Source organism: Macaca fascicularis, chromosome 3, assembly GCF_037993035.2.
Source record: "Macaca fascicularis isolate 582-1 chromosome 3, T2T-MFA8v1.1".
Classification (NCBI taxonomy): domain Eukaryota; kingdom Metazoa; phylum Chordata; class Mammalia; order Primates; family Cercopithecidae; genus Macaca; species Macaca fascicularis.
The window spans coordinates 143917442-143941794 of record NC_088377.1 but is presented as its reverse complement, the minus strand read 5'-3'; the positions used below and the strand labels follow the sequence as shown (position 1 = coordinate 143941794).

The 24353-nt window shown below is 41.4% G+C and overlaps 1 protein-coding gene across 7 annotated transcripts in view; it reads left to right on the top strand.

Annotated features, from left to right (window-relative positions):
- Window positions 1-1642: 1642 nt before the first annotated feature.
- Window positions 1643-24353, top strand: part of PTPN12 (protein tyrosine phosphatase non-receptor type 12) — a 105352-nt gene continuing 82641 nt past the window's right edge. For 4 of the 7 annotated variants that reach the window (XM_045388641.3, XM_074035670.1, XM_074035669.1 and 1 more), the window contains exon 1: window positions 2580-2709. Coding sequence is in view for 2 of the 7 variants with exons in the window: in XM_045388639.3 (XP_045244574.2) it covers window positions 2099-2197 (99 nt within the window). In the remaining 5 variants the exon portion in view is untranslated. Of the gene's footprint in view, window positions 2198-2579; window positions 2710-24353 lie in introns of those variants that run through there. The other 3 variants (XM_045388640.3, XM_045388639.3, XM_005550391.5) reach the window with 1 other exon arrangement.

The following is a 24353-nucleotide window of genomic DNA, read 5'->3' as shown; positions in this document are numbered from 1 at the left end:
CTTTTTTTGAAGAAGTAAATAAACTGTATCCTGTTACACCTATTTTCTTTCTTTTTCTTTTTTTATGAGACAGGGCCTCAGTCTCGTCGCCCAGGTTGGTGTGCAGTGGTGTGATCACGGCACACTGCAACCTCCGCCTCCTGGGTTCAGGTGATCTTCCCATCTCGGCCTCCCAAAGTGATGGAATTACAGGCATGAGCCACCGCGCCCGGCCTACACCTGTTTTCTTCTATGAGTTTTTCACTAAATTCCATAGTGCTGCTAACTTTCATCTAAGAAAGTATTCTACCACTGATATTTCCTATTATAACCAAATTCCCTGCTCTGTACAAAAACGTTTGTGGGTATAAATGATGAAATTCAGTTCACGGATCAAATCCTTCAGTTCTGTCACATTGTGAGAGGCCACTGTTGTGAAAGTAAAATAACTTGTGTTCTAGTTACAGCTCTGCTAAGAATACTCTGGGGGATGTCAGGAAGTCGCTTTATTTGTAAAATGATGAGTTAGACCAGAATAAATTCTCTGATAGAAGTTTACAAAGATGAATAAAGATTTATAGGCCAGGCACGGTGGCTCACGCCTAGAATCCCAACGCTTTCGGAAGTTGAGGGGGTGAGGATCCCCAGTGCACAGAAATTTGAGATCAGCCTGGGCAACCTAGTGAGACCCCTTCTCTACCAAAACTAAACAAATAAATAATAAATTTTAAAAATGTATTAGCTGGGCTTGGTGATGTACTGAGGTAGGAGGATCCCTTGAGCCCAGGAGTTCAAGGCTGCAGCGAGCCGTGATCATAGCACTGCACTATGGGCGATACAGCAAGACCTTAGCTCTGGAAAAAAAAAAAAAAAAGATTTAATAGATTTATAAATAAAGTCCATTCTACTGAGGGAAGTCTCTTATTCAGTGATGAACTGCTGCGAACCTCAAGGCAGGAAGGCAAATTTCCTTCAGTTCGGCAAACACGAAGATCCCACACCCGCGTCATCCGGGAAGAAGGCACTCCGAACCTCAGGCGCTCACTCGCCAGGTTTAAGAGGATGCGCAAATAACAAAAGTCCTCTCACCCAGGAAGCGTTTCACTTCCCTCAGCTGAGCCACGCTCCAAGGTGCCGAAGCCTAATTGCTATCCACTCTCACCAATCCGTTACCAAAATGAGCATCTACCTGCTGCGAACGTGGCGGTGACACTACTACAGTTCCCAGCCTGCCTCCAGCCAGCCCTCGCCCGCCCCCACTCCTGGACTCCACAGGCCGTAACTTGTAGGCCCAGTCCACGGCTGGCGGCGGTGCGGGACTCCTGAAAACTGCTTCTCTTCCCTAGTAGGCGGTGAGACCGCAAATTCCAGCAGAATCCTACTCTGATACACTACTGCTTGCACCGCTCTAAGTCGCATTCCCTCCTTCGGAGGAACCAACCCTCCTCCCGACGCTACTCCGACCTCTGAGATCCCTGAACGGGGCCACGCCCCGGAAGTGGAGTCAGGTCTCCAGGCCGCCCGCTGAAGTGCCTTCCAGCCACTCCAAGCGGGCCTGGGGCCGGCAGGGCGGGCTTGGGGGCGTGGCCGGGAGGCGGGCGGGGATGGATCAGCAGGCGCGGCGCTTGGGGCGGAGCCGCAGCGCGAGGCCGCGCATCTGGGTGGCGGCGGGGACGCGCCCGTGGGGAGAGGCGGCTGCGGCTGCGGCTGCTGGCGGGGGGTGGGGGGGAGGAAGAACCGGGAAGGGGGGGCAGGGCGAGCGGAGAGCTAGCTGTGTTCCTGAGGTGGCGGCGGCGGCGGCGGCGTCTCCGACGGAGGAGGAGGGCGGGGAAGGAGGATGGAGCAAGCTGGGGGTTGGGGTTGGCGCTAGCCGCAGCGGCTCGCCTGGTACTGTGGGAGAGCGGCGGCTGCTCCTGGAAGTTGTGGTGTCGGGAGCCCAGCCGGTGCCGCCGCAGCCGCCGCCTAGGGCAGTGGGGAGGAGGAGGGAGCCGCGGGGCTTGGCGGGGGTCGGGAGGGAGGGACGTGCTGGGGAAACGAGCTGGGGAAGACGGAGCGGGCTCTGCGCCGGGCGGGCGGGCGGCGGGGGGGCCAGCGACCGCAGCCGGGGGGACGCGGGAGGATGGAGCAAGTGGAGATCCTGAGGAAATTCATCCAGAGGGTCCAGGCCATGAAGAGTCCTGACCACAATGGGGAGGACAACTTCGCTCGGGACTTCATGGTGAGTCTCTCCCCTCGCTGTCGCCTTGTCTCGCCGGCGCCGGAGCCCATCGCCGCCTCTCCCGGCCGGGCCGCCAGTGCTTTGTGTACCTCTGTGAGGAAAGGGGCGGAGGGGGCGCGCACCAGCCCGGTGGGCCGGGTGGTCTTGGAAGCCGGCGGGAATCGAGAGCGCCTCCCGCCGTGGCCTCCTTTCTTCTCCCATGTTCGCGACCCCCGCGCGGGCGCCCGGGGCGCGAAGGGAGCGGCCGCGCGGCCGAGCCTGCAGCCTGCACCGCGGCTCGCGACCACCTATTGTTTACCCGGCCGGGAGCCGGAGACTAGTGAGGTGCAGGCCGGGGGGTGCTCGCGTTTCCACATCTCCCCGCCCAGTCCGCTCCTCCCAGGAGGGTCGAGGCAGGGTATCTGGCTGTGACCGGGAGGAGTGCAGATCGTGGCTGACAGAGGAACGGGGGAATTGAGGTTGGCACTAACTCCTGGGATCCCTTTGCTTTAGCTGGTCTCAAAGCGGGCAAGGTAGGACTTCTGCCGTTTCTGGGGTCGCAATCATGATCTCCAACGCTTGGGAAAGGATTGTCCGTAAGGAATCTCATGGGTTTACCTAATTTCCATTTACCCGCGTCCCGCTTCTCCTCTCCTGAGACCCAGGTTTAAGGTGATCTTGGGGTCCGGTTCAGGGGATAAGTGTGGGTGGGGGGATTATCCTGAAGGAAACCGACTTCGGACTCCCCAGGGGATATTGCCGAAGGCGAAGGGGATGTGACTATCACTTCCTATCCGGGGTGGGGGTGGGGAACTTGGGAACAATAGTCCTGGTGGGGCGGAGGCGTCGCTACGGGCCGAAGCCCTGAACTGGGAGATAACCTTCCCAGGCCCCCCCCCCCCGCCTCCGCCACCCCCCACTTTCCGCCCTCTGCTTGTGCAAGCAGGCTTGAGAGGAGGTGAAGGTTAAAAGTCTTGTTCATGAAACTGCTCTAGATACACTATTGCTCTAGCTCACTATGAGGGGGTCAGATCCGAAGGCGTGGGACCAGAAGTCGACTTCCTATGTTACCCACCCCCCCAACCCCCGCCCCTTTTATTTTTCTGCTGGACAATGTTCCCTCTAGGGTTGTTTCCCGGCTTAGGAGGCGGTGGTTGCGGCTGCTGCTCCTACGGATATTGCGCAAGACTGGGGCGTTGGAAACCCTGTAGGTCTGGGGAATGGAAAAGGAAGTGGGACTTTGGGAAGTGGTTGCTCCTTAGTCTTGGCGGGGGTTGGGAAGGGGAAATCAGCTAGGGAAAATTTTTATCCTGGGTAAGGTACACCTCCAAGAATAATCACTTAACTCTGAAACCTGATTATGAAAAGGATACACAGTTAATATCTGTAAAATGAATGGGCAGCAGACATTGGCTAGTTTTTATTTTTTATTTAAAAAGTACAGTAGTTTTTATGGTGGAGGTGATATGACTTAGTAGTGAATACTTTTTCACGTTTTAAAGAGACCTGTCCAGTAAAGCTTAGCGTTAAATTTTTAACTGCTTATAAAATAGGTCCTTGACCTTACACAATATTATACTAGTATCGTTGAGCTTTGTGATTCCCGCCTCCCCAGACCAATAATTGAGGATGGAAGTAAAGTTTTCTCAGTATCTTTTGAAGATTGAAAATATAAGTTAAATAATCTAACTTATTCCTTATTAAAAATAAAAATATTGCTTATATTTAAACATTTGCTCGATATTTAGCCTATGTATTTTTGAAAAATTACTTTTTGATCTGAAAGGGTTAAGGAAAAGAGGGTATTTTCCTTTTTTACTATTGAACTTTAATTGTCTTAGTATCTTTTGAATGGTGTCATTTACAGCAACTGGATGCAGTCCCCTTTTTACTACTTTCTAGCGAAAGTAGAAGAAAATACTTTGAATATTTAAGGCGTTTAAAACTAGCTTTTTTTGTTTTTGTTTTTGAGCCGAGTCTTGCTCTGCGCTCTGTAGCCCAGGCTGGAGTGCAGTGGTGCAATCTCAGCTCACTGCAACCTCTGCCTCCCAGAGTCAAACGATTCTCCTGCCTCAGCCTCCCAAGTAGCTGGGACTACAGGCGCAAGCTACCACGCCCAGCTAATTTTTGTATTTTTAGTAGAGATGGGGTTTTGCCATATTTGCAGGCTGGTCTCAAACTCCTCATCTCAAGTGATCCACCTGCCTTGGCCTCCCAGAGTGCTGGGATTACAGGCGTGAGCCACTGTGCCGGGCCTAAAACTAGTTTTTTACCATCTTATTTTGGTTATGGAAGAAGAGATGGTGTGGTCCCTGGTCATTTCTTGTTTGCATGCGAGTCACCTTGTTATCCCTAGGCATATACCGACAGGGAGGAGCATTGTTTGGTGATGCGGGCCATCAGGACAGGTGCCCAGCCTCTGAACTCCTGTATTGGAGAAGTAGCCTTAGGGTTCATGCTTTGGGGATGAGTCAGGGATTCCTATTGGAGAGTTCATTTCTTTCTTTCTTTCTTTCTCTCTCTCTCTCTCTCTCTCTTTTCTTTCTTTTCTTTTCTTTTCTTTTCTTTTCTTTTCTTTTCTTTTCTTTTCTTTTCTTTTCTTTTCTTTCTTTTTCAGATGGAGTCTCGCTCTGTCGCCCAGGTTGGAGTGCAGTGGTGCAATCTCCGCTCACTGCAACCTCCACCTCCCAGGTTCAAGCGATTCTCCTGCCTCAGCCTCCTGAGTAGCTGAGATTACAGGCGCATGCCACCACGCCTGGCTAATTTTTGTATTTTTAGTAGAGATGGGGTTTCATGGTATTGGCCAGACTGGTCTTGAACTTTGATCTGACTGACTTTGTGATCTGCCGCCTCAGTCTCCCAAAGTGCTAGAATTACAGGCATGCGCCACCGAGAGTTCATTTCTCAAAGACTGAATGAGTTTCCTTTTCCTTCCATGATACCTAGGTATAGCTAGGTGATTCTACACTGGAGATTTGATGACTAAGGCTATTCTTTTATAGGGCTTGGTTTTTTTTTTTTATTTCCTGACTTGATAAGCAATAGCTGTAATTAAGGCAGCTGGTAGTTGGTGTTGCTTTTTCCCCTGACTGGAAGGCTGGAGAGGAACTATGTTCCCCTGGCATGGAAAGAGAAAAAAAAGATTAGCTTATAGATTCTAACTATTATTCTTAAATTCTGATGTTGATTAAAAATGCATTTTAAAATATTAACATTTTATGACTGAGCCTTAGAGTTAATGTGGCTGATATAACTCTGTTCCATTATAAAATAATGTTTATTCCAAATTTGGAAATTAATAGAATAATAATAATGCTTTACACTTAGACCACAGTTCAAATGAATACTCCACTTGCCTGACTCTGGTGACAATGCTCTTTTTGCTCTATCCAGCCGTCCTATAGTCCTATCATTTAAAGGCTACGTCTGTTAATATTTTGTTTTGTTTTGTTTTGTTGTTTTGTTCTGTTTTTGAGATGGGGTCTCACTCTGTCACCCAGGCTGAAGTGTATGGTTGCGATCCTGGCTCACTGCAGCGTCAGCCTCCGTGGGATCCCACCTCAACCTCCAGAGTAGCTGGGACTACAGGCCCGCCCCACCAAGCCCTACTGATTTTTGTATTTTTTGTAGAGACAGGGTTTCCTCATGTTGCCCAGGCTGGTTTCTAATTCCTGCCTCAGCCTCAAAGTGCTGGGGTTACAGATGTGAGCCACCATAGCTGGCCTACTACTTGGTGACTATTTTATATCTTAATTCCATTTCTTTGTGGTTGAGTATTTAGGTCATTCTACTTTCTGCTGTTACATATAATAATTTTGTGATTAAAATTTTTGCAAAACTTTTACATTTTTCACTGTTGCATAAGATAGCTTCCCGGGAGTACTAGGCAGAAGTATATAAACATTTAATACATGTTCATAAACTTGAAAAAGTTTTGTCAGTTTATACAACTGTCAGTAATGTATGAGTGTTCATATTATAATTTTCTTGATCTTTATTTGATGGTTGAAAACTGGTATCTTGTTTTAACTTGAATTTCTTGATTACTATTGAGGATAGAAATTTTCCACCTGTCATTAACTATTCTGTGAGTGTCTATTACTGGCCTTGGTTGTGCCCCATACTGTTAAAGAGGAGACAACTAAGGTACCCAGACTGTATAGAACTTTGTTTCCTAGATGGTTATTTGCATGTTGAAAACATGCTAATTTTGCTAATAAATTAGCAAATAGCTAATTTGTGGCTGATCAGAATTTGATCTCAATTATCTCTACTTTTAGTATTTACAAACTGAGAGATAAATGTATAAAGTAGAGTGGTGCACATTCATGTTTCACAGACCTAGGTTTTACTCCACACAGACTCCCTCTGATGACTGGGGGTTGGGGAGGTGGTCCTGGACCATACTTTGAGAACCAGTGAGCTAATACATGGTAAATGATAAAGGTGATGCTGGGAAAGTTAGAGGTCTTTTTGTGAAGGATCTTATGTCTATGCTATACTTAGATTTTATTCTACAGACCGATAATAGCAATTCTGGACAGTCTGCATTGTAACTCCTAGAGTCATGGAGAAAGTAGGGAGGTGTTAAGAAAATAGACATGCTGGCCCACTCCAGCGTCATTCCCCCACCCTCGCCTTCTCCAGCCTGCTCCTTGAGTTGTACTCTGAACCTTCACTTACTCAGATAGGTTCTGGTAGAAAAGGTGAGAATCATTAGTCTGGGCTTCTGGAGCACTGCTGAGTCGTTTAAGAAAGGTAAACAATCATTTGTGTTTTACAAAGTTGAGTCTGATGGCAGTATGAAGAGTGGCATTTTGGAAGCTGTCGAAATAGAAGAAGTGAGATGTGAGGGCCTAAAGTGAACTGAGATGGGGAAATAGAGTATATAACACATCTGATAAGAATTAAGAAAGGAGTCTCAATGATTCATTAGATGGGGGTAGTAAAGAAGAAAAGAGTATAGTATTATGACTTGCAAAATGTCTAGCTTGGTATCTGTCACCCAAGGTAGAGAATACCATTTGGTAGAATAAGGAGTGAGGGAGGAGAAACAAGTAGAGGAGACCAAACAACATTGTAGGAGGAAGTTTCAGGGGAGAAGAGGATACATTTAATTTTCAACATGTGAAAACTGCGCGTTGCCTCTGAAACATCCAGTAAAAATGTAGAGCTTAAGATTTCTGACAGGATGGAGTTAAAGATGTAGGCATCATCATATAAGCATGTAGGAGATAGTTGACATCATGGGAGTGAATGAGCTTATTCCAGCAAACTTATAGAGTGACCAGCTTTAGGTTGAAGAACATCAGTCTTAAAAGAACAGCCAAAAGAAGGATATACTAGTGATTGTTCCTGAGAAGGAGTGTTCAAGAAGGAGGGAGGAGAACCAGAGATGTCAGAAAAGCCAGGGAGAGTTTCAAGAAAGGAGTTATTACCAGAGTCAAATAATGCTGGGAGGACCGGTAAGGTGAGGTTGAGAAAGTACCCATTCCATTTGGCACGTAGGAGTGCTTTGGTGACTAGAAAAAGCAGTTTGGGTTGGGGTATGGGAAGAAGCCAGATTGTAGGGTAAAGGGTGGGTTTAGCGTCTTTCCATTTTTTTTTTTTAACATTTTGAAAGTAGAGAGTAGGAGCTAGAGGAAGACTGGTTGAAGGAGAGTGTGCCCCTCCCACTGCCTTTTTTTTTTTAAGAGAGAACTAGAGAATATTTTTCATATTATTTCTTGTCTATGTGTATATCCTCTTTTGCCTGGAAAGATATTATGTTGCAGTCTTGATAAACATAAAAATTTTCATCATTTGTTTATTCAGTGTTGTGGCTTGCAGGTTTAAAAAAATTAATAATAGCTTTATTGAGATATAAGTACCTACCATAAGATTTACTCATTTAAAGTGTATGATTCACTAGTTTTTTATTACATTGATGAAATTATGCAACAGTCACCACAATCAATTTTAGGACATTTTCTTCACTTTCTGTACCCATTAGCAGTCACTCCCTGCTTTCCCACAAGCCCCAAGCAACCACAAATCTACCTTCTGTTTCCATAGATTTAAGTATTCTGGACATTTTATATAAATGGAATCATACAATATGTGGTGTTTTGTGACAGACTCCACCTAACATTATTTCAGGTTTCATCCACGTTATAGTATTGATCAGTAGTGCTTTTGGCCTTTTTATGGCTGAATAATATTCTATTATATAGATACCACATTTTGTTTATCCATTCATCATGTTGATGGGTATTTGAATTCTTTCCACTTTTTGACTAATGTGAATAATGCTACTGTGAACATTTGTGTACAAGTTTCTGTGTGGACACATTTTCAGTTCTCTTGGGTATATATCTAAGTGTGGAATTGCTCAGTCACGTGATAACACTATGTTTAACATTTTGAGGAACTGCCAGACTGTTATCCAAAGCTGCTGCACATTTTACATAAGGAGTACACGAGGGTTCCAGTTTCTCTACATCTTCACCGATATTGTTGCTGTCTTTCTGATTATAGGCATCCTACTGAGTGTGAACTGGTATCTTCTTGTGGTTAGCTTGTAAGATTTTGTATGTCGTAATTTGTCTTTAAAAACTAGAGTGAAATATTTTCCAGTCCTTGCATTTGAGCTAATCTTAGTGCTTACCCAGTGCCACTGGTTTAGTAATATGGTTTTCTTTTCCATCCTTCGATGAGTATTCATCTAAACATATTTATATCTTAACTAACTTCAGAAGTGGAAGTGAACTTTTAAGTAACTCTCCAGACATGGTTCACTGAGACAGTAAACTAAAAATTTAAGCGTTCTCAAGAATGTTTTACTGTATTTACTTTCAAAATATATTAACTTTTTTCCATCAATATTTGACATTTAACTTGGAAAAAGGATTTTTAAAGGATGAAATTGAAAGTAAGACATTAACATTTAGATGGATGTAGGTTTTTTGTTCATATGTTAAATACTTCTGTGTTTCTATAGCACTCAGTTTGTTAGATTCGTAAACATTTACATTTCTGTCTTCCCCAGACTGAAAACCTCCCAGGCTAGAGAATGGGACTTAATTATCGCCGTATCCCCATTGCTTAATATAGTGCTTGGCATTTAATAGGCACTAGTGTCCATTGCGTGTGCAGACATTGTAGACAAGCTTAATGCTGTAAGACAGATTTATTCTTCAGGTGAATTCTTCAGTGGTCCAAAGGTTTGTCTTTTAGACGGCCATGAGAACTGCTTCTTCCCCTCCTACACAGATATATTCACGTAACTCTAGTTGTATTTTCAGTATCCACTGAAAAAGAAAATACAAGAGCTACATTGAATTCAAATATTTTAAATAAATATGATTTTATTAGCTGCAATTTCTTAAGGTAACTTCTGTACTTGTGCATCCTATACCCCATGGATAATACTTTGTTGATATTGTCTTAGAGTATTAATAAAATGTCTTCTTTTAAACTTTTGGCTTTGGACTTAATAAAATCAAGATATGTCATCAGTATCTCTTCAAAAATGGTGAATTTATGGACGTTTAGAGAGTGATTATAAGTGATATCTATTGTTCTCTACTTGCCTCTAGTTTCTTTCCTCATCCAGTTCATTCAATATATCATATTCACTTTCCTAAAATACCACTTTCAAGTGGCGGCATCTGTAGGCTAATGGAAACCATACTGGTTGTACAATCAAGAGATGTGGGCTGCACTGGAAGCATGGTTTAATTTTTATTATAAAAAATATAAGTTAAAAGACTCATTGTTCCCTTTTATGACCATTACAATTATTGGAAATTTTAAATGCATATTTTGAAAGTCAATTCAAAACATCTGATCCAAGTGCTGCTTCTACATCACCTGGAAGCTTCACCCAATTTTGTAACTTTGGTCCTAGTTGAGAATCACAGGTCTATAGGATAAAGTCTGTACTGCTTAGCCTGGCATTCCAGAACCTTCTTAACATAATGTGACATTACCTTTCCAGTGTTAAACTCCTATACTCTGTGGTATGTATCCTTTCTTCCCTTTGAAGTAAGCTATTCCTGGTCCTTGAGCATACCTACTAAATGAATGAAATCTTGCTGATCTGTGGTTGTACTGTTGAACATACTTTTTCCCTCAGAAAGCTTCCCTTTTATTTATTTATTTTATTTATTTTTTTTTTTGAGATAAAGTCTTGCTCTGTTGCCAGGCTAGAGTGCCGTGGCACGATCTCAGCTCACTGCAACCTCCGCCTCCTGGGTTCAAGCAGTTCTCCTGCCTCAGTCTCCGTGTAGCTGGGATTACAGGCGCCTGCCACCACACCCAGCTAATTTTTGTTTTTTTAGTAGACATGGGGTTTCACCATGTTGGCCAGGATGGTCTCCCCTTTTATTTTATAAACCAGTACTTGGAAGATGAAAAAGCTAAAAATTTAAAATGACTTCACCATGTTCACCAAAAACTTGGAAGCAAAAATGTGATTAATTCTCACTTTCTAGAATAAAAATTTAGTACAGTTTATCTTAAAGCACCTTTTCAAATCCTTTGTAAAATTTGATCTTTAATGCCATAAGAAAAAAAGCCTTTCATTAGATTTGAGTTGAAAACTTGATAAGGTAAATCAGGTGATACGCAATTTCTAAACCACTAGTCTTTTCCAAATATAAGTTGAACTCCTCTTCCAGCATTTTATATTTCGTGTAGTATTTAAGTTTTTTTAGATTCATGCAGTCAAACCTTGACAATTATCTCCTTCCTTCTGAAATCACACAAAAATCTTGTTTTCATTTATACAATATTGTAGGGTCTGTGGCTGGCGTATGGCAGATATAAGAAGCAAACAGTAGTTGCTTCCTAAAAGTTTTTTTTGGAGAAAGTGGAATGTGGACTGTATTAGTCCATTTTCACACTGCTATGAAGAACTGCCCGAGACTGGCAGTTCTTCATAGAATTTATAAAGGAAAGAGGTTTAATTGACTGACAGTTGAGCTTGGCTGGGGAGGCCTAAGGAAACTTACAGTTCTGGTGGAAGGCGAAGGGGAAGCAAGGCACCTTCTTCACAAGATGACAGGAAGGAGAATGAACGTCGGAGGAACTACCAAACATTTATAAAACCATCAGATCTTGTGAGAACTCACTATCAGGAGAATAGTATGGGGGATTATAATTACACAGGAATTATAATTCAAGATGACATTTGGTGAGTACACAAAGCCTAGTCATATTGTGGACCACGTTAATCTCAGAGGCTTTGAGAAGTGTGCTAATATCTACATTTCCTGTAATAACTTTTTTTATATCTAACCGGCATTTAAAAAGAGATTTTAACAACATTTGAGTGACTGCCCTGATAGGCTCTGAAGGAACGCAAAGATTTGTCTCTGTCATCCATCCATGGTCTCTATCATTTATCCATTCATACAGAAGGTATTTATGGAGATAACAGAGTGCCCACTATGCCCTAGGTACTGTGTTTTTGAATTGGCAGTTGAAAATATGGCAGTCACTCTCTTCAGGAAGTTTACTAACTGAAGAGACTTGTGAGAAGCAGCAGGACTTTTCCTGGGGGCAGTGGGTGGGCTTCAGGGGAATCTTTGAACCCTTTTAAATTATATGTAATACTTTTTGTGTGTAAGCCCATTTTAGGGGGAAGAAAGTTCATAGCTCTTAGTTTCTCAAGGGGTTTGGGTCCCAAAAGCCTTAGAACTTATAGACTAGTGGGAAGATAAGGAGTTTAGGAGCTATACAGTTATTAATTTCTATCCTGGCCCTGCTGTGATTCTGAGCAGATTATCTAGAGAAGTTGGGGCTGTAATACATACCTGGAAAGAACAAGATAATATATGTAAAGTTTCTAACGTAGTACATAGAAGGTAGTTGAAGGAATTTGAGATGACATATTGCTCCAATGGAAGTATATTCGGAATTTAAACTAGAGAGACAGGAGAGCCTAAATCTGCCTGAATAGATCATGGACAATTTCCACAAAGATGCTACATTTGAGCTGGTTTTTGAAGGAAGAGTTTGTCAGGTGAACTAGGTGAATAAAAGGCAACAACACCTTCACAGACTTGGAGATAAACAGAGATAGAACTGTGAGTTTTAGATGGGAAGAACAGGGTCAGTGTGTCTAAAATAAGCAAATCTAATGTACCCAAATATAGGATTTCCAAAGGAATATCAGCTTAAATGCTATTTTGAAATTGGCCTGTGTTTCTGAGTGTTTTGATGAGGAGTGTTTTGATGTTCCATTATTATGGCATAGTTGTTTGCTCTTACAGTAGGACCTTTTAAAAATTGAGTCCTTGTCACATGGTAAATGTTCTTAAATCTAGTAATTTTACTTTATTTCAGGTATATAAAGTTGTACTCTCTCTGTTTACACAGTTCTTAGATGACTAGATTAGTGTTTTTCATTGGCATCTATCAGATATGTTAAAAGTGCCCTGTGGAAAGAAATTACATTTAAAAAGCCTTCAGGACTAAGGCAGCTTTTTTATAATGGTGGGTCTCTTGCTTAGTTTGGATTCCTCAGCAAATTGAGCTTTCCGTAAGATGACTCTGAAGAGGTTTTAAGACTATGCATTTGTGACCAGAACCAACGTGAGAAAGGAAAGGAGTTCTAGGTCACATGCTACAAAACCATGAAGAATAGCTTTTCTAGACACCTTCTTCCCCATTGTGTATGTTGGTTTTACTCCTGAAGTCATAAACTCTTTAGTGTTATAAGGAATATAAAAACTGTTTAGAAATTAAGGAGCTTATTACAGGTCTTGCCATAGAAAGGTGGCAGAACTGGGTTAGACCCAAGTTAGGAAAGCAGATGCTTTTTCTATGATATGATGCTGCTTAGGCCAACATTTTCAGTCTTACGGAAGAAGTCAATAAAGCCCCGCCCCCTGCCCCCCAAAGTAGAGCATAAATATCCTCAAAATTACCAAAAAAGTTTTCTGTCAGTATAGATTTTTGGTTGCAGCCTACTCTCAAAGTAGCTTAAGTGAAGAAAGAATTCGTTGAAATGGAATACTGTCCTTGAGCAGGTTGAAGCATCAGAACCAAGAAATAGAGAGCCTGGGTGACTCCTCTCTCCATGCCAGCCGCTGTGTCTTTCTATGGTTTTCTAGTTTCCATGTCTCTGGGGCTGCTTGGATACTTCTCTTTGCTTCTCTGTACACTTGCTTTACTCTTCTCTTACCTCTCTCTGCATTTTGACTTTCACTGTTTTGGCCTGCATGTGCTGAATAAAGGCATCCTTTATGGTAATCTAACCTGTCTCATTCACTTTTATCTCAGATTATGGGAAGAGCTCAGAATGACTAGAATTGCTACATCTTGTTTTCAATTTCCTGAAGAAAATAACCAACTCGCCAGTGAGATGGGTGTTGTATAAGGTGGTGAGCTTATTCATATGTGTATGAAAGGAAGGAACTTTTTTTAGAGAAAGGAAGGGATGGCTTAATAACTAGGCAGGCAGCCCAAAGAGTGTCTAGTAGAGAATCCCTGAAGCAAAATTGAAAAAAAAAATTACTATTTTAAGGTTTCAGCTCCATATGAACTCCACCCACCTTCTTTCAGAGAAGGAAAAAGAAGCACAAAGAGTCCTTGTGACTTGAGAGAACCATTTGTTGGCTCTGGCAGAGCATTATTTCACATTTACAGTTAGACATTAAACATCAGGCAAAATTTTAAGGTTTCTGTGTAGCAAACTAAAATTAAGATTATCTATAAGCTGCTTATTTATGGTACCTAATATTTAAATTATAATTTTCCAATATTAAAATATGGAACCTTCTTGCAAGGAAATCCTGTTTTAAAGTTTGGGGTTTTGTTTTTTTGTTTTTGTGTGTGTTTTTTTGTTTTGTGTTTTAAAAGATAGGGTCCTGCTTTATCGCACAGACTGGTGTGCAGTGGTGTAATCATAGCTCACTGCAGCCCTGACTTCCTGGACTCAAGTGATCCACTCGCCTCCCTCCTAAGTCGCTAGGACTACAGGCCTATGCCACCATGCCCTACTAATTTTTTTACTTTTTTGTAGAGATGAGGTCTTACTATGTTGCCTCAGCTGGTCTCAGACTCCTGGCCTAAAGTGATCCTTCCATCTTGGCTCCCAAAGTGCTGGGATTATGGGTGTGAGCCACTGCGCCTGGCCCTAAAGATCATTTTTATCAAAGTAGTCACTATGATTTACTCCGTGATCATATGTCAGAAATATATCACTATCTGAAAAACAACATATTTTCTTCATAGTAGATTTTGCATTATTAAAATTAACCTAACTATAGTTCTTTTAGTTCATGAATCATCTAAAATTTATGTGTTACTATATTCATTGTGTTTGCCTGTCTATTAGCGTGTCTGTCTTTGTGCCTGTGTGTCTGCCTGCCTGCCTGCCTTTGTGCCTCCCTTTGAAATTCTATTTGCCTAGTCACCTTTCTCTACCTACTCTGTCCGTTGGTTGTCTGTGCCCAAGATTTATTAATGTGTGTTAATAATGGATAGCAGAAATAGACTGGAAGGTACTTTGTAGTTTAGAAATGTCCTGTAACTTACACCTAGTTGTTTGTAATTCATCTAATATAGTAAATATATTCTACAAGGGGACTTCAGAAAGCTCATGGAAAAATGGAATTAAGTAAATAAATGTTATTTATAAATAAATTTGTAAATAGATTAAAATTAAAAATATAAAGTTTATTTCTCAACATAAACTCCATCACTTTACTTTTATAAGTGATGATACGGCCGGGCGCGGTGGCTCAAGCCTGTAATCCCAGCACTTTGGGAGGCCGAGACGGGCGGATCACGAGGTCGGGAGATCGAGACCATCCTGGCTAACATGGTTAAACCCCGTCTCTACTAAAAAATACAAAAAACTAGCCGGGCGAGGTGGCGGCGCCTGTAGTCCCAGCTACTGGGGAGGCTGAGGCAGGAGAATGGCGGGAACCCGGGAGGTGGAGCTTGCAGTGAGCTGAGATCCGGCCACTGCACTCCAGCCTGGGCGGCAGAGCGAGACTCCGTCTCAAAAAAAAAAAAAAAAAAAAAAAAAATGTGATGATACACCAACCATTTTGTTTATCCCTAATAACTGAGGGTCCTAGAAATGTAACCATTTTTTACATTATTAACTGAAGAGTAATGAGTGCCCTTTAAAGATTTTTTTGAGATTGGGAAACAAAAAGAAGGCAGAAGGAGCCAAATCAGGACTGTAAGGTGGATGCCTAATGGTTTCCCATCTGAACTCTCACAAAATTGCCCTTGTTTGATGAGAGGAATGAGCAAGAGGCATTTTTGTGGGTAGAAAAGGACTCTGTGGTGACACTTTCTCAGATGTTTTTCTGCTAAAGCTTTGGCTGACTTTTTCGAAACACTCTCATAATGAGCAGATGTTATCTTTCCTTGGTCCTCCAGAAAATTAACATGCATAATGCCTTGAGCATCCCCAGAAACTGTTGCCATGAGCTTTGCTCTTGACTGGTCCACTTTTGCCTTGACTGGACCACTGCCACCTCTTGGTAGTCATTGCTTTGATTGAGTTTGTCTTCAGGATCATACTGGTAAAGCTATGTTTCATTTCCTGTTACAATCCTTTTAAGAAATGCTTCAGGATCTTGATCCCACCTATTTATTTATTTATTATTTTTCATTTTGTTTTTGAGACGGAGTCTTGCTTTGTCACCCAGGCTAGAGTGCAGTGGCACGATCTCTGCTCACTGCAGTCTCCATGTCCCTGGTTCAAGTGATTCTCCAGCCTCAGCCTCCCAAGTAGCTGGGATTACAGGTGTGCACCACCACACCCGGCTAATTTTTGTATTTTTAGTAGAGACAGGGTTTCGCCATGTTGTCCAGGCTGATCATGTTGTCCAGGCTGCACTCCTGACCTCAGGTGATCCACCTGCCTCGGCCTCCCAAAGTGCTGAGATTACAGGCGTGTTTAAAATTTCCATTGAAAGCTCTGCTCTTGTCTGTAGCTATCTGGGTGCTATGGTTTTGGCACCAGTTGAGTGGAAAGTTTGTTCAGCTTTAATTTTTCAGTCAGAATTGTGTAAGCTGAACAACTTAAGATGTCTGTGGTGTTGGCTATTGTTTATGCTGTTAATTGCAGGTTCTCTTCAGTTAGGGCACGTGACAAGATGAATTTTTTCTCAAAAATCAATGTGGATGGTCTGCTACTACAGGTTTCATCTTCAGCATCACCTTGTTCTTTCTTTAAAAGAGGCATCCATTTGTAAACTGCTGATATTTGGGGCATTGTCCCCATGAACTTTGCTTCACCATTCTTCCATCCAAGCTTTACCATAAATTTGATGTTTTGTTCTTGCTTCAGTTTTTTAGCAGAATTCATGTTGCTCTGATAGGGGTTCTTTTCAAACTGATAACTTACAGTTCTTAGTGCTTCAAATGAGATCCTGTTCATCAAACATGTTATAAGAAGTTAGTATGAGTTTATTTTGGTGCAAAAAACATTGAAATCCATGCATAGTTTTTTTCATGGTACATATTTTCCATGAACTTTTTGAAGACCCCTTGTATGAATGCCAAGGAGAAACGCAGGGTGGGTGGATATCAGTAATAGGATTTTGCAACTGAAATAATTACCATGTTCAAATATTTACCTCCACACGCATTCACTGACATTATTAGATGGTGCACAAAAGTAAAAAGTCTAGTTTTAAAAATTACTTTATAATTTAGATAGAAGATTATTAAAATTTATTTTTAAGAAACAGAGTCTGTCTCTGTTGCCCAAGCTTGAGTGCAGTGGCACAATCACAGCTCATTGTAGCCTCAAACTCCTGGGCTCAACGGATCCACCTGCTTTAGCCTCCTAAGTAGATAGGACCACAGGCATGAGCCACTGCTCCCTGGTAGATTACTTTTAAACTTTTTTTTTTTTTTTCCCAAAAATGCAACTTAAAGTACAGGATGAATATTTAACCAGTCCATTTAATTTCTTGTCATTGCTTTATTATATGCTGTTTTTGTATTGTTTACAAGGTCTCAGCATCATATGTATATTTTCAAATATGTTCTAAAATGACCTCATCGTTTATTTCTCTAGTTGTTAAAGAAGGTATAGAGGTTTTATTATTTTTTTAAATAGGATGTAGGTTGTATTAGATCTATGAATTATTATTTTGCCTTTAAAACAGGTTATAGATAAGAGAGGGAAAGGTAATTTGGTGACACTACTGGGCAGGAGTCTTAATTATTTAAAGAGGGTGTAAACGAAGGAATGTACAAAAGTAAAAATAGGCAGGGAAGAAAAGACCTGATGGAAGTAACATATCTTTGTCATATGTTTGATTTTAGGAAATTGAGTGTCTAGGATTATAGTGGACAGTCCAATTATATGGGTTACAACAGGTATATATGTATTAGACCTGGCCATTACTTACTGTGTAATGTTGAGTACATGATTTGAACCACTCTCAGTCTTAGCTTCTTTAAAACAGAAGTAGTTTGTAATGTTTGAATTAGTAAGAATAAAGGACACAGTGTCAGATGTTGTTCTAAATAAATGATAAGAAGGAAGCATTATTAGGGCATTAAGTGAGAAGTTAAATAAATGGGAGGGGAAAAAGGCAACACCTTGCTCTTTTTCTCTTTGGACCTTTTTGGTGACAGACAAAAAGAATGTGTATAGTATATTTAATTATCTGAAAATACAGAGTTGAGCATCCCTAATCTGAAGTTTAAAATGCCCCTACGTCCAAAATATTTTGAGTGTCATTATGGTCTGAGAGCAGACATTGTGTATGATTGCTGTTTTAAATTTGTTGAGATGTATTTTATTGCCCAGAATTTGCTCTGTCTTGGTGAATGTTTCATGTAAACTTGAGAAGAATGTGTATTCTGTGGTTGTTGTCTTATGTAGTCTGTAGACGTGCATTATATATCCAGTTGATTGATGGTGCTGTTAAGTTCAACTGTGTCCTTACTCATTTCCTGCTGGCTTCATCTGCCCATTTTTGATAGAGGAGTACGGAAGTCTTCAACTATAATAGTGGATTCGGATATTTCTCCTTGCAGTTCTGTCAGTTTTGCCTTACATTTTTATGCACAGTTGTTAGATCCATACAGATTAAGGATTATAATGTCTTCTTGGAGAATTGACCCCTTTATCATGATGTAAAGCCACCCTATCCCTGGTAACTTTACTTGCCATGAAATTCGCTTTATCTGAAATTAATAACTAGTCTCACTTCATTTTTGTGTTAGCTGATATATTTTTTTCCATCCATTTGCTTTTAATCTATGTGTGTTTGTATATTTAAAGTGGATCTCTTGTAGACAACATATACTTAGGTCTTGGTTTTTAATCCACTCTGACAATCTTTTAATTGGTACATTTAGACCATTGACGTTCAGAGTGATTACTGATAGCATTGGATTAATGTCTACCATATTTGCTACTATTTTCTGTTGCCCTTGTTCTTTGTTCTATTTTTTTTTTGTCTTCTACTCTTCTTCTGCCTTTTGCAGTTTTAATTCAAAATATCATATGACTGTCCTTTTTTAACACGTCAGTTTTACTTCTTTTTTTTGTTGTTGTTGTTCTTTTCAAAAGAGACAAGGTGTCACTTAGTTGCTTAGGCTGGAGTGCAGTGGCATGTCATAGCTCACTGTAACCTCAAACTTCCGGGCTCACGTGATGCTCCTGCCTCAGCCTCCTGAGTAGCTAGGACTACCAAGTGTGTGACACCAACCCTCAAGCAATGTTTTTTATTTTTTATAGAGAGCAGGTCTTACCATGTTGCCCAAGCTGTCAAACTCCTGGCCTCAAGCAGTCCTCCTGCCTTGGCTTCCCAAAGTATTGGGATTATAGGCATGAGCCACTGTGCCCAGCTGGGTGTGTTTATTTTTTTAAATGGTTGCTCTGGCATTCGCAGTGTACGTTTCCAGCAAATCCAAGTCCACTTTCAGATAACACTGTACCACTTTATGGATGGTGAGATTACTTTATAATGACAAAATAACCCTAATTCTATCCCTTGTATCATTGCTGGCATTATCTCACTTACAAATAAATATAGACACACAAGCATACGTATTTTGAATAAACGGTCATCAGATCAATTAATAAGAAAAATAAAAGTTTTAATTTTACTTTCATTTATTCTTTCTCTCATTTCTTCTTCCTTTCTTTATGTAGATATGAATTCCAGACTAGCATAATTTTTCTTCTCTCTAAAAAATTTCTTTGAACATTTCTCACAAGGTAGGTCTGTGGCAACAAATTCCCACCCACCTCAGCCTCCCAAAACATTAGGACTACAGGCATGAACCACCTTGCCCAGCCTTAATTTTTGTTTGTTGAGAAAGTTTATTTCTCTTTGGTTTTCGAAGGATAATTTTGCAGGGTTCAGGATTCTAAGTTGGTGGGGTTTTTTCTTCTTAATAAGATACTTTGTCACTGTCTTCTTGCTTGCCTAGTTTCTGAAACACAGTCAGATGTAATTCTTATTATACTTGCTTCCCTGTAGGTAAGATGATTTTTTTTCCTCTGGCTTTTTAAACGACTTTGTGTTTATCTTTGATTTTTTTGTAGTTTGAAAATGATATGCCTACATACAGTTTTTCTGGCATTTATTCTGATCAGTGTTCTCTGAGCTGCTTGGATCTGTGGTTTGGTTTCTGGCATTAATTTGGGGAAGTTTTCAATCATTATTTCAAATATTTCTTCTGTTCCCTTCTTCTCTTTCTGTTATTACCTTTATGCATATTTATGCATATTTACATCTTTTGTAGTTGTCCCCACAGTTTTTGCATATTCTGTTCTGTTGTTTCAGTTTTTTTCTAGTCTTTTTAGTCTGCTTTTTAGTTTTGGAAGCTTTTATTGAGATATCCTCAAGTTCAGAGATTCTTTCCTCAGCCATGTCCAGTCTACTAATAAGCCCACCAACGACATTCTTTATTTTTGTTACAGTTTTTTAAAAAATCTCTAGTGTTTCTTTTTGGTTATTTCTTTGAACTTCTATCTCTTTGCTTATATTGATTGCCCATCTATTCTTGCATACTATCTACTTTATCCATTAGAGTTCTTAGGATATTAATCATAGGGTGTTTTTTTTGTTTGTTTGTTTCTTTGTTTGTTTGAAACAGGGTTTTGCTTTGTCTCCCAGACTGGAGTGCAGAGATACAATCATAGCTAACTGCAACTTCCGCCTCCTGGGCTCAAGCAGCCCTCCCACCTCAGCCCTCCCCAGTAGCTGGGACCACAGGCATGTGTCAACATGCCTGGCTAATTTTTCGTATTTTTTTGTAGATACGGGGTTTTGTCACGTTGCCCAGGCTGGTCTCGAACTTCTGGGCTGGATACCTGCCTACCTCTGCCTCCCAAAGTGCTGGGATTACAGGCATGAGCCATCCAGAGTCAAGGTCTCAGTCTTTTAGAGAGCTTGTTTATAGATTTTGAACTATATCCTGTTTCTCAGCACCTCACCCCCAGGATGGCTTGAATGACCTATAGTTGGGTATTTTCCTTACCTGATGTAAATAAGGCTCTGCTAAAACCCCAGCAGGTTAGGCTCAGGTTAAATCATTTCTCCGAAGGGCAGACGTTGTTGAGAAGAATGGAATATTCCACCGGGCACGGTGGCTCACGCCTGTAATCCCAGCACTTTGGGAGGCTGAGGCTGGCGGATCACAAGGTCAAGAGATAGAGACCATCCTGGCCAACATGGTGAAACCCCATCTCTAATAAAAATACAAAAAAGTAGCCGGGCGTGGTGGCGCGTGCCTGTAGTCCCAGCTACTCCGGAGGCTGAAGCAGCTTGAACCCGGGAGGCGGAGGTTGCAGTGAGCCAAGACCGCGCCACTGCACTCCAGCCTGGTGACAGAGCAAGACTCCGTCTCAAAAATAAAAATTAAAAATTAAAAAAAGAATGGAATATTCTGGTGTGTTGCAAAATGGCTCCTCTTTCTCCTGCTGCTGGAAGCATGAGGGGATTTTTCTCTTGATATTTACTGTGAGAACCTGGTAGAGCTCCTGGAGGTAAAACAAAAATGTGGGGGCCCCCTCTGATTGGGTACACTTGGAGTTTTTGTTTGTTTGTTTGTTTGTTTGTTTAGAGCGGTCTCGCTGTTGTCCAGGCTAGAATGCAGCGGCACAACCTTGGCACACTGCAGCCTCAACCCCTGGCCTCATGTGATCCTCCCACCTCAGCCTCCCTGGTAGCTGGGACTGCAGATGTAGCCACCACACCTAGCTATTTTTAAACTTTTTGTAGAGGTGGGGTCTCACTGCGTTTGCCTAGGCTGGTCTCGAAACCCTGGGCTCAAGAGGTCCTCTCGCTTCCACCTCCCAAAGTACTTGGATTGCAAGTATGAGCCATTGCACCCAGCCTCCCCTGGAGATTTTAACCCTCATAGTCGTTCCCACTGTGCCTCTAGCAATTCATCAATTACAGTTCAGGTTTCTTTTTTTTTTTTTTTTTGAGGCGGAGTCTCACTCTGCCGGTGCCCAGGCTGGAGTGCAGTGGCACGATCTCTGCTCACTGCAAGCTCTGCCTCCCAGGTTCACGCCATTCTCCTGCCTCAGCCTCCCGAGTAGCTGGGACTACAGGCGCCTGCCACCACGCCCGGCTAATTTTTTTGTATTTTTTAGTAGAGATGAGGTTTCACCGTGTTAGCCAGGATGGTCTCGATCTCCTGACCTCGTGATCCACCCACCTCAGCCTCCCAAAGTGCTGGGATTACAGGCTTGAGCCACCGCGCCCGGCCAGGTTTCTTATGGAGGTTTGCTGTGTGAGTGTTTCTGCTCTGATTACTTGTGATTCTCTGTATTCACCTTCTGTCTCTCCAGTTTGGGGGCAGCTGTTTGACCTGTGACTTCTCTTAAGGATCTGAGAAAAGTTGTTGATTTTTCAGTTTGTTTAGCTTTTCACTTATTCTTAAGATTGAGTGACAGATTTTTTTTTACATCTTTTTTTATTGTGATAAAATGTATTAATACAAAACATTTATCATTTAAGTGTACAGTTATGTGGCATTAGGTATATTCACACTGTGCAATTAGGAATCTTAAAAGGGAAAAGTCACATACTGTTAAAAGGGTCATACAAGGCTTTATAGAAAGGATTTTTAAGATGAGCTTCTATATATCAATTAAAAGAACATTTCAGTAGAAACATGAGAATATGGTATGATAATTACCAGAAGAAAAATGCAGTTAAGTGCTGAACACAGGAAAAAAATCATCAACCTCGCCAATAATCAGAAAAATTGAAGTTAATCATTGTTAACTGTTGGGGGAGTAGCTACCAAATTTGATGAAAACTCAAAAATTGATGATAATTCAGAAATTGAGAGTAGCGACTGGGTGTGGTGGTTCATACCTGTAATTCTAGCAGTTTGGGAGGCTGAGGCAGGCAGATCACCTGAGCTCAGGAGTTTGAGACCAGCCTGGCCAACATGACGAAAGCCCATCTCTACTAAAAATATAATAATTAGCTGGGCCTGGTGGTGGGCGCCTGTAAACCCAGCTACTCAGGAGGCTGAGGCAGGAGAATCACTTGAACCTATGAGGTAGAGGTTGCAGTCAGCCGAGATCATGTCACTGCACTCCAGCCTGGGCAACAGAGCAAGACTCCCATTTCAAAAAAAAAAGAAAGAAAGAAATTGAGAATAGCAAACATTGGTAAGGATATAGAAAACTAGTGTTTCTAGGTCCATTAAGGGGAGGGTAAGCTGGTGAAGCCTATTTTGGAAGGCAGTTTGGCCACTTCTAGTAGAATTGATAAATGTATGTACTCTTTGACCCAGCATGTCAAGTTTAGGGATCTTTCCGTAAAAATACTTGCATATGTGCATAAAATAGTATGTCCAAGTATGCAACAATTTTTGTGAAACAACCTAAAATAGCTATTAGTAAGGAGACGTTACATAACTGGTTACCTAAAAGGAAATAGATGTGGAGGGGAGAAAGTTTTGCTTTTTCATTTTATACCTGTATGCAGAAAAGAGTGACATAGCAGGCCTAAGACTACTATCCTTAGAAAGGCCTGCTTATGATGTTATCCCTTGGCTGGTGTCTGGGAACTTAGACTTTTGGGAGAATTTCCATTATCCCCTGATAAGAGTGGTTCACTGTGCCCAAATTGTACAAACAATGTGGTTTATGGGCTGGGCCCAGTGGCTCAATCGTGTTGTCTCAGCCCTTTGGGAGGCTGAGGCAGGAGGATTCCTTGAGGCCAGCCTGGGCCACATAGTAAGACCTCCTCTCTACAAAATATGTTTTAAAATTAGCCAGATGTCATGGTGTGCACCTGTGTAGTCTTAGCTACTTGGGAAGCTAAGGCAGGAAGATAACTTGAGTCCATTAGTTTGAAGTTGCAGTGAGCCATGATCATGCCACTGCACTCCAGCATGGGTGGCAGAACAAGACTCTGTCTCTGAAAAACAAAAACAAAAGATAATATGGTTTATGTTGAACATATATTTTTTTTCTGGGAGTCTGGAATTTTGGTATATTGTTAGGCAGTGTGCCTGTGTAACCAGCCTCCTATAAAAGCCATAGGCACTTTATTTCTAATGCACTTCCCTTGTGGACAACATTTCACACGTGTTGTCACAACTTATTTCTGCAGGAATTGAGAGGGTCCTGTGTAATTTCATTAGAAGAGGATTTTTGAAAGCATGTGCCTAGTTTCTTCTGGACTTTGCCTCTTGTGCCTTTCTCTTTGCTGCTTTCACTTTGTATCCTTTAGCTGTAATAAATGATAGCTCTGAGTATGGTGATATGTTGGATCACTTGATATGTTGAGTTTTTTTACATGTGTGTATTATCTGACCCCTTTATTGTGCCCATTTTCCCTTGATAGTGAAAGATTGACAGCTTTCCTTGGTAACATTGTAGGTGATATAATGAAGAAGTGAATCCAAAAGTAAGTGTCTTTAGGTATGTTATTTAGGACGAGGAGATACTACTTAGGTAAATTATTTTAAATTACACTTCAGTTTTTCATTACCTTCATGTCAATAGGATGGTAAACAACAGATGTTAAATTTCAAATAGGATTTTAAGTTAATGCTCTCTAATTTTATAAATTATATTACATAAACTTAATGAACTGAATGTGAAAATAGGGTGCCAATTCACTGTGTGATGTTCTGAATGGGTTATCAATGCCTATTATGTCTAGCAGACTTGCCCTGCTTTATTGAATGTGTATTTGGAAGACACTAGGCTCTGTGGAGGAAG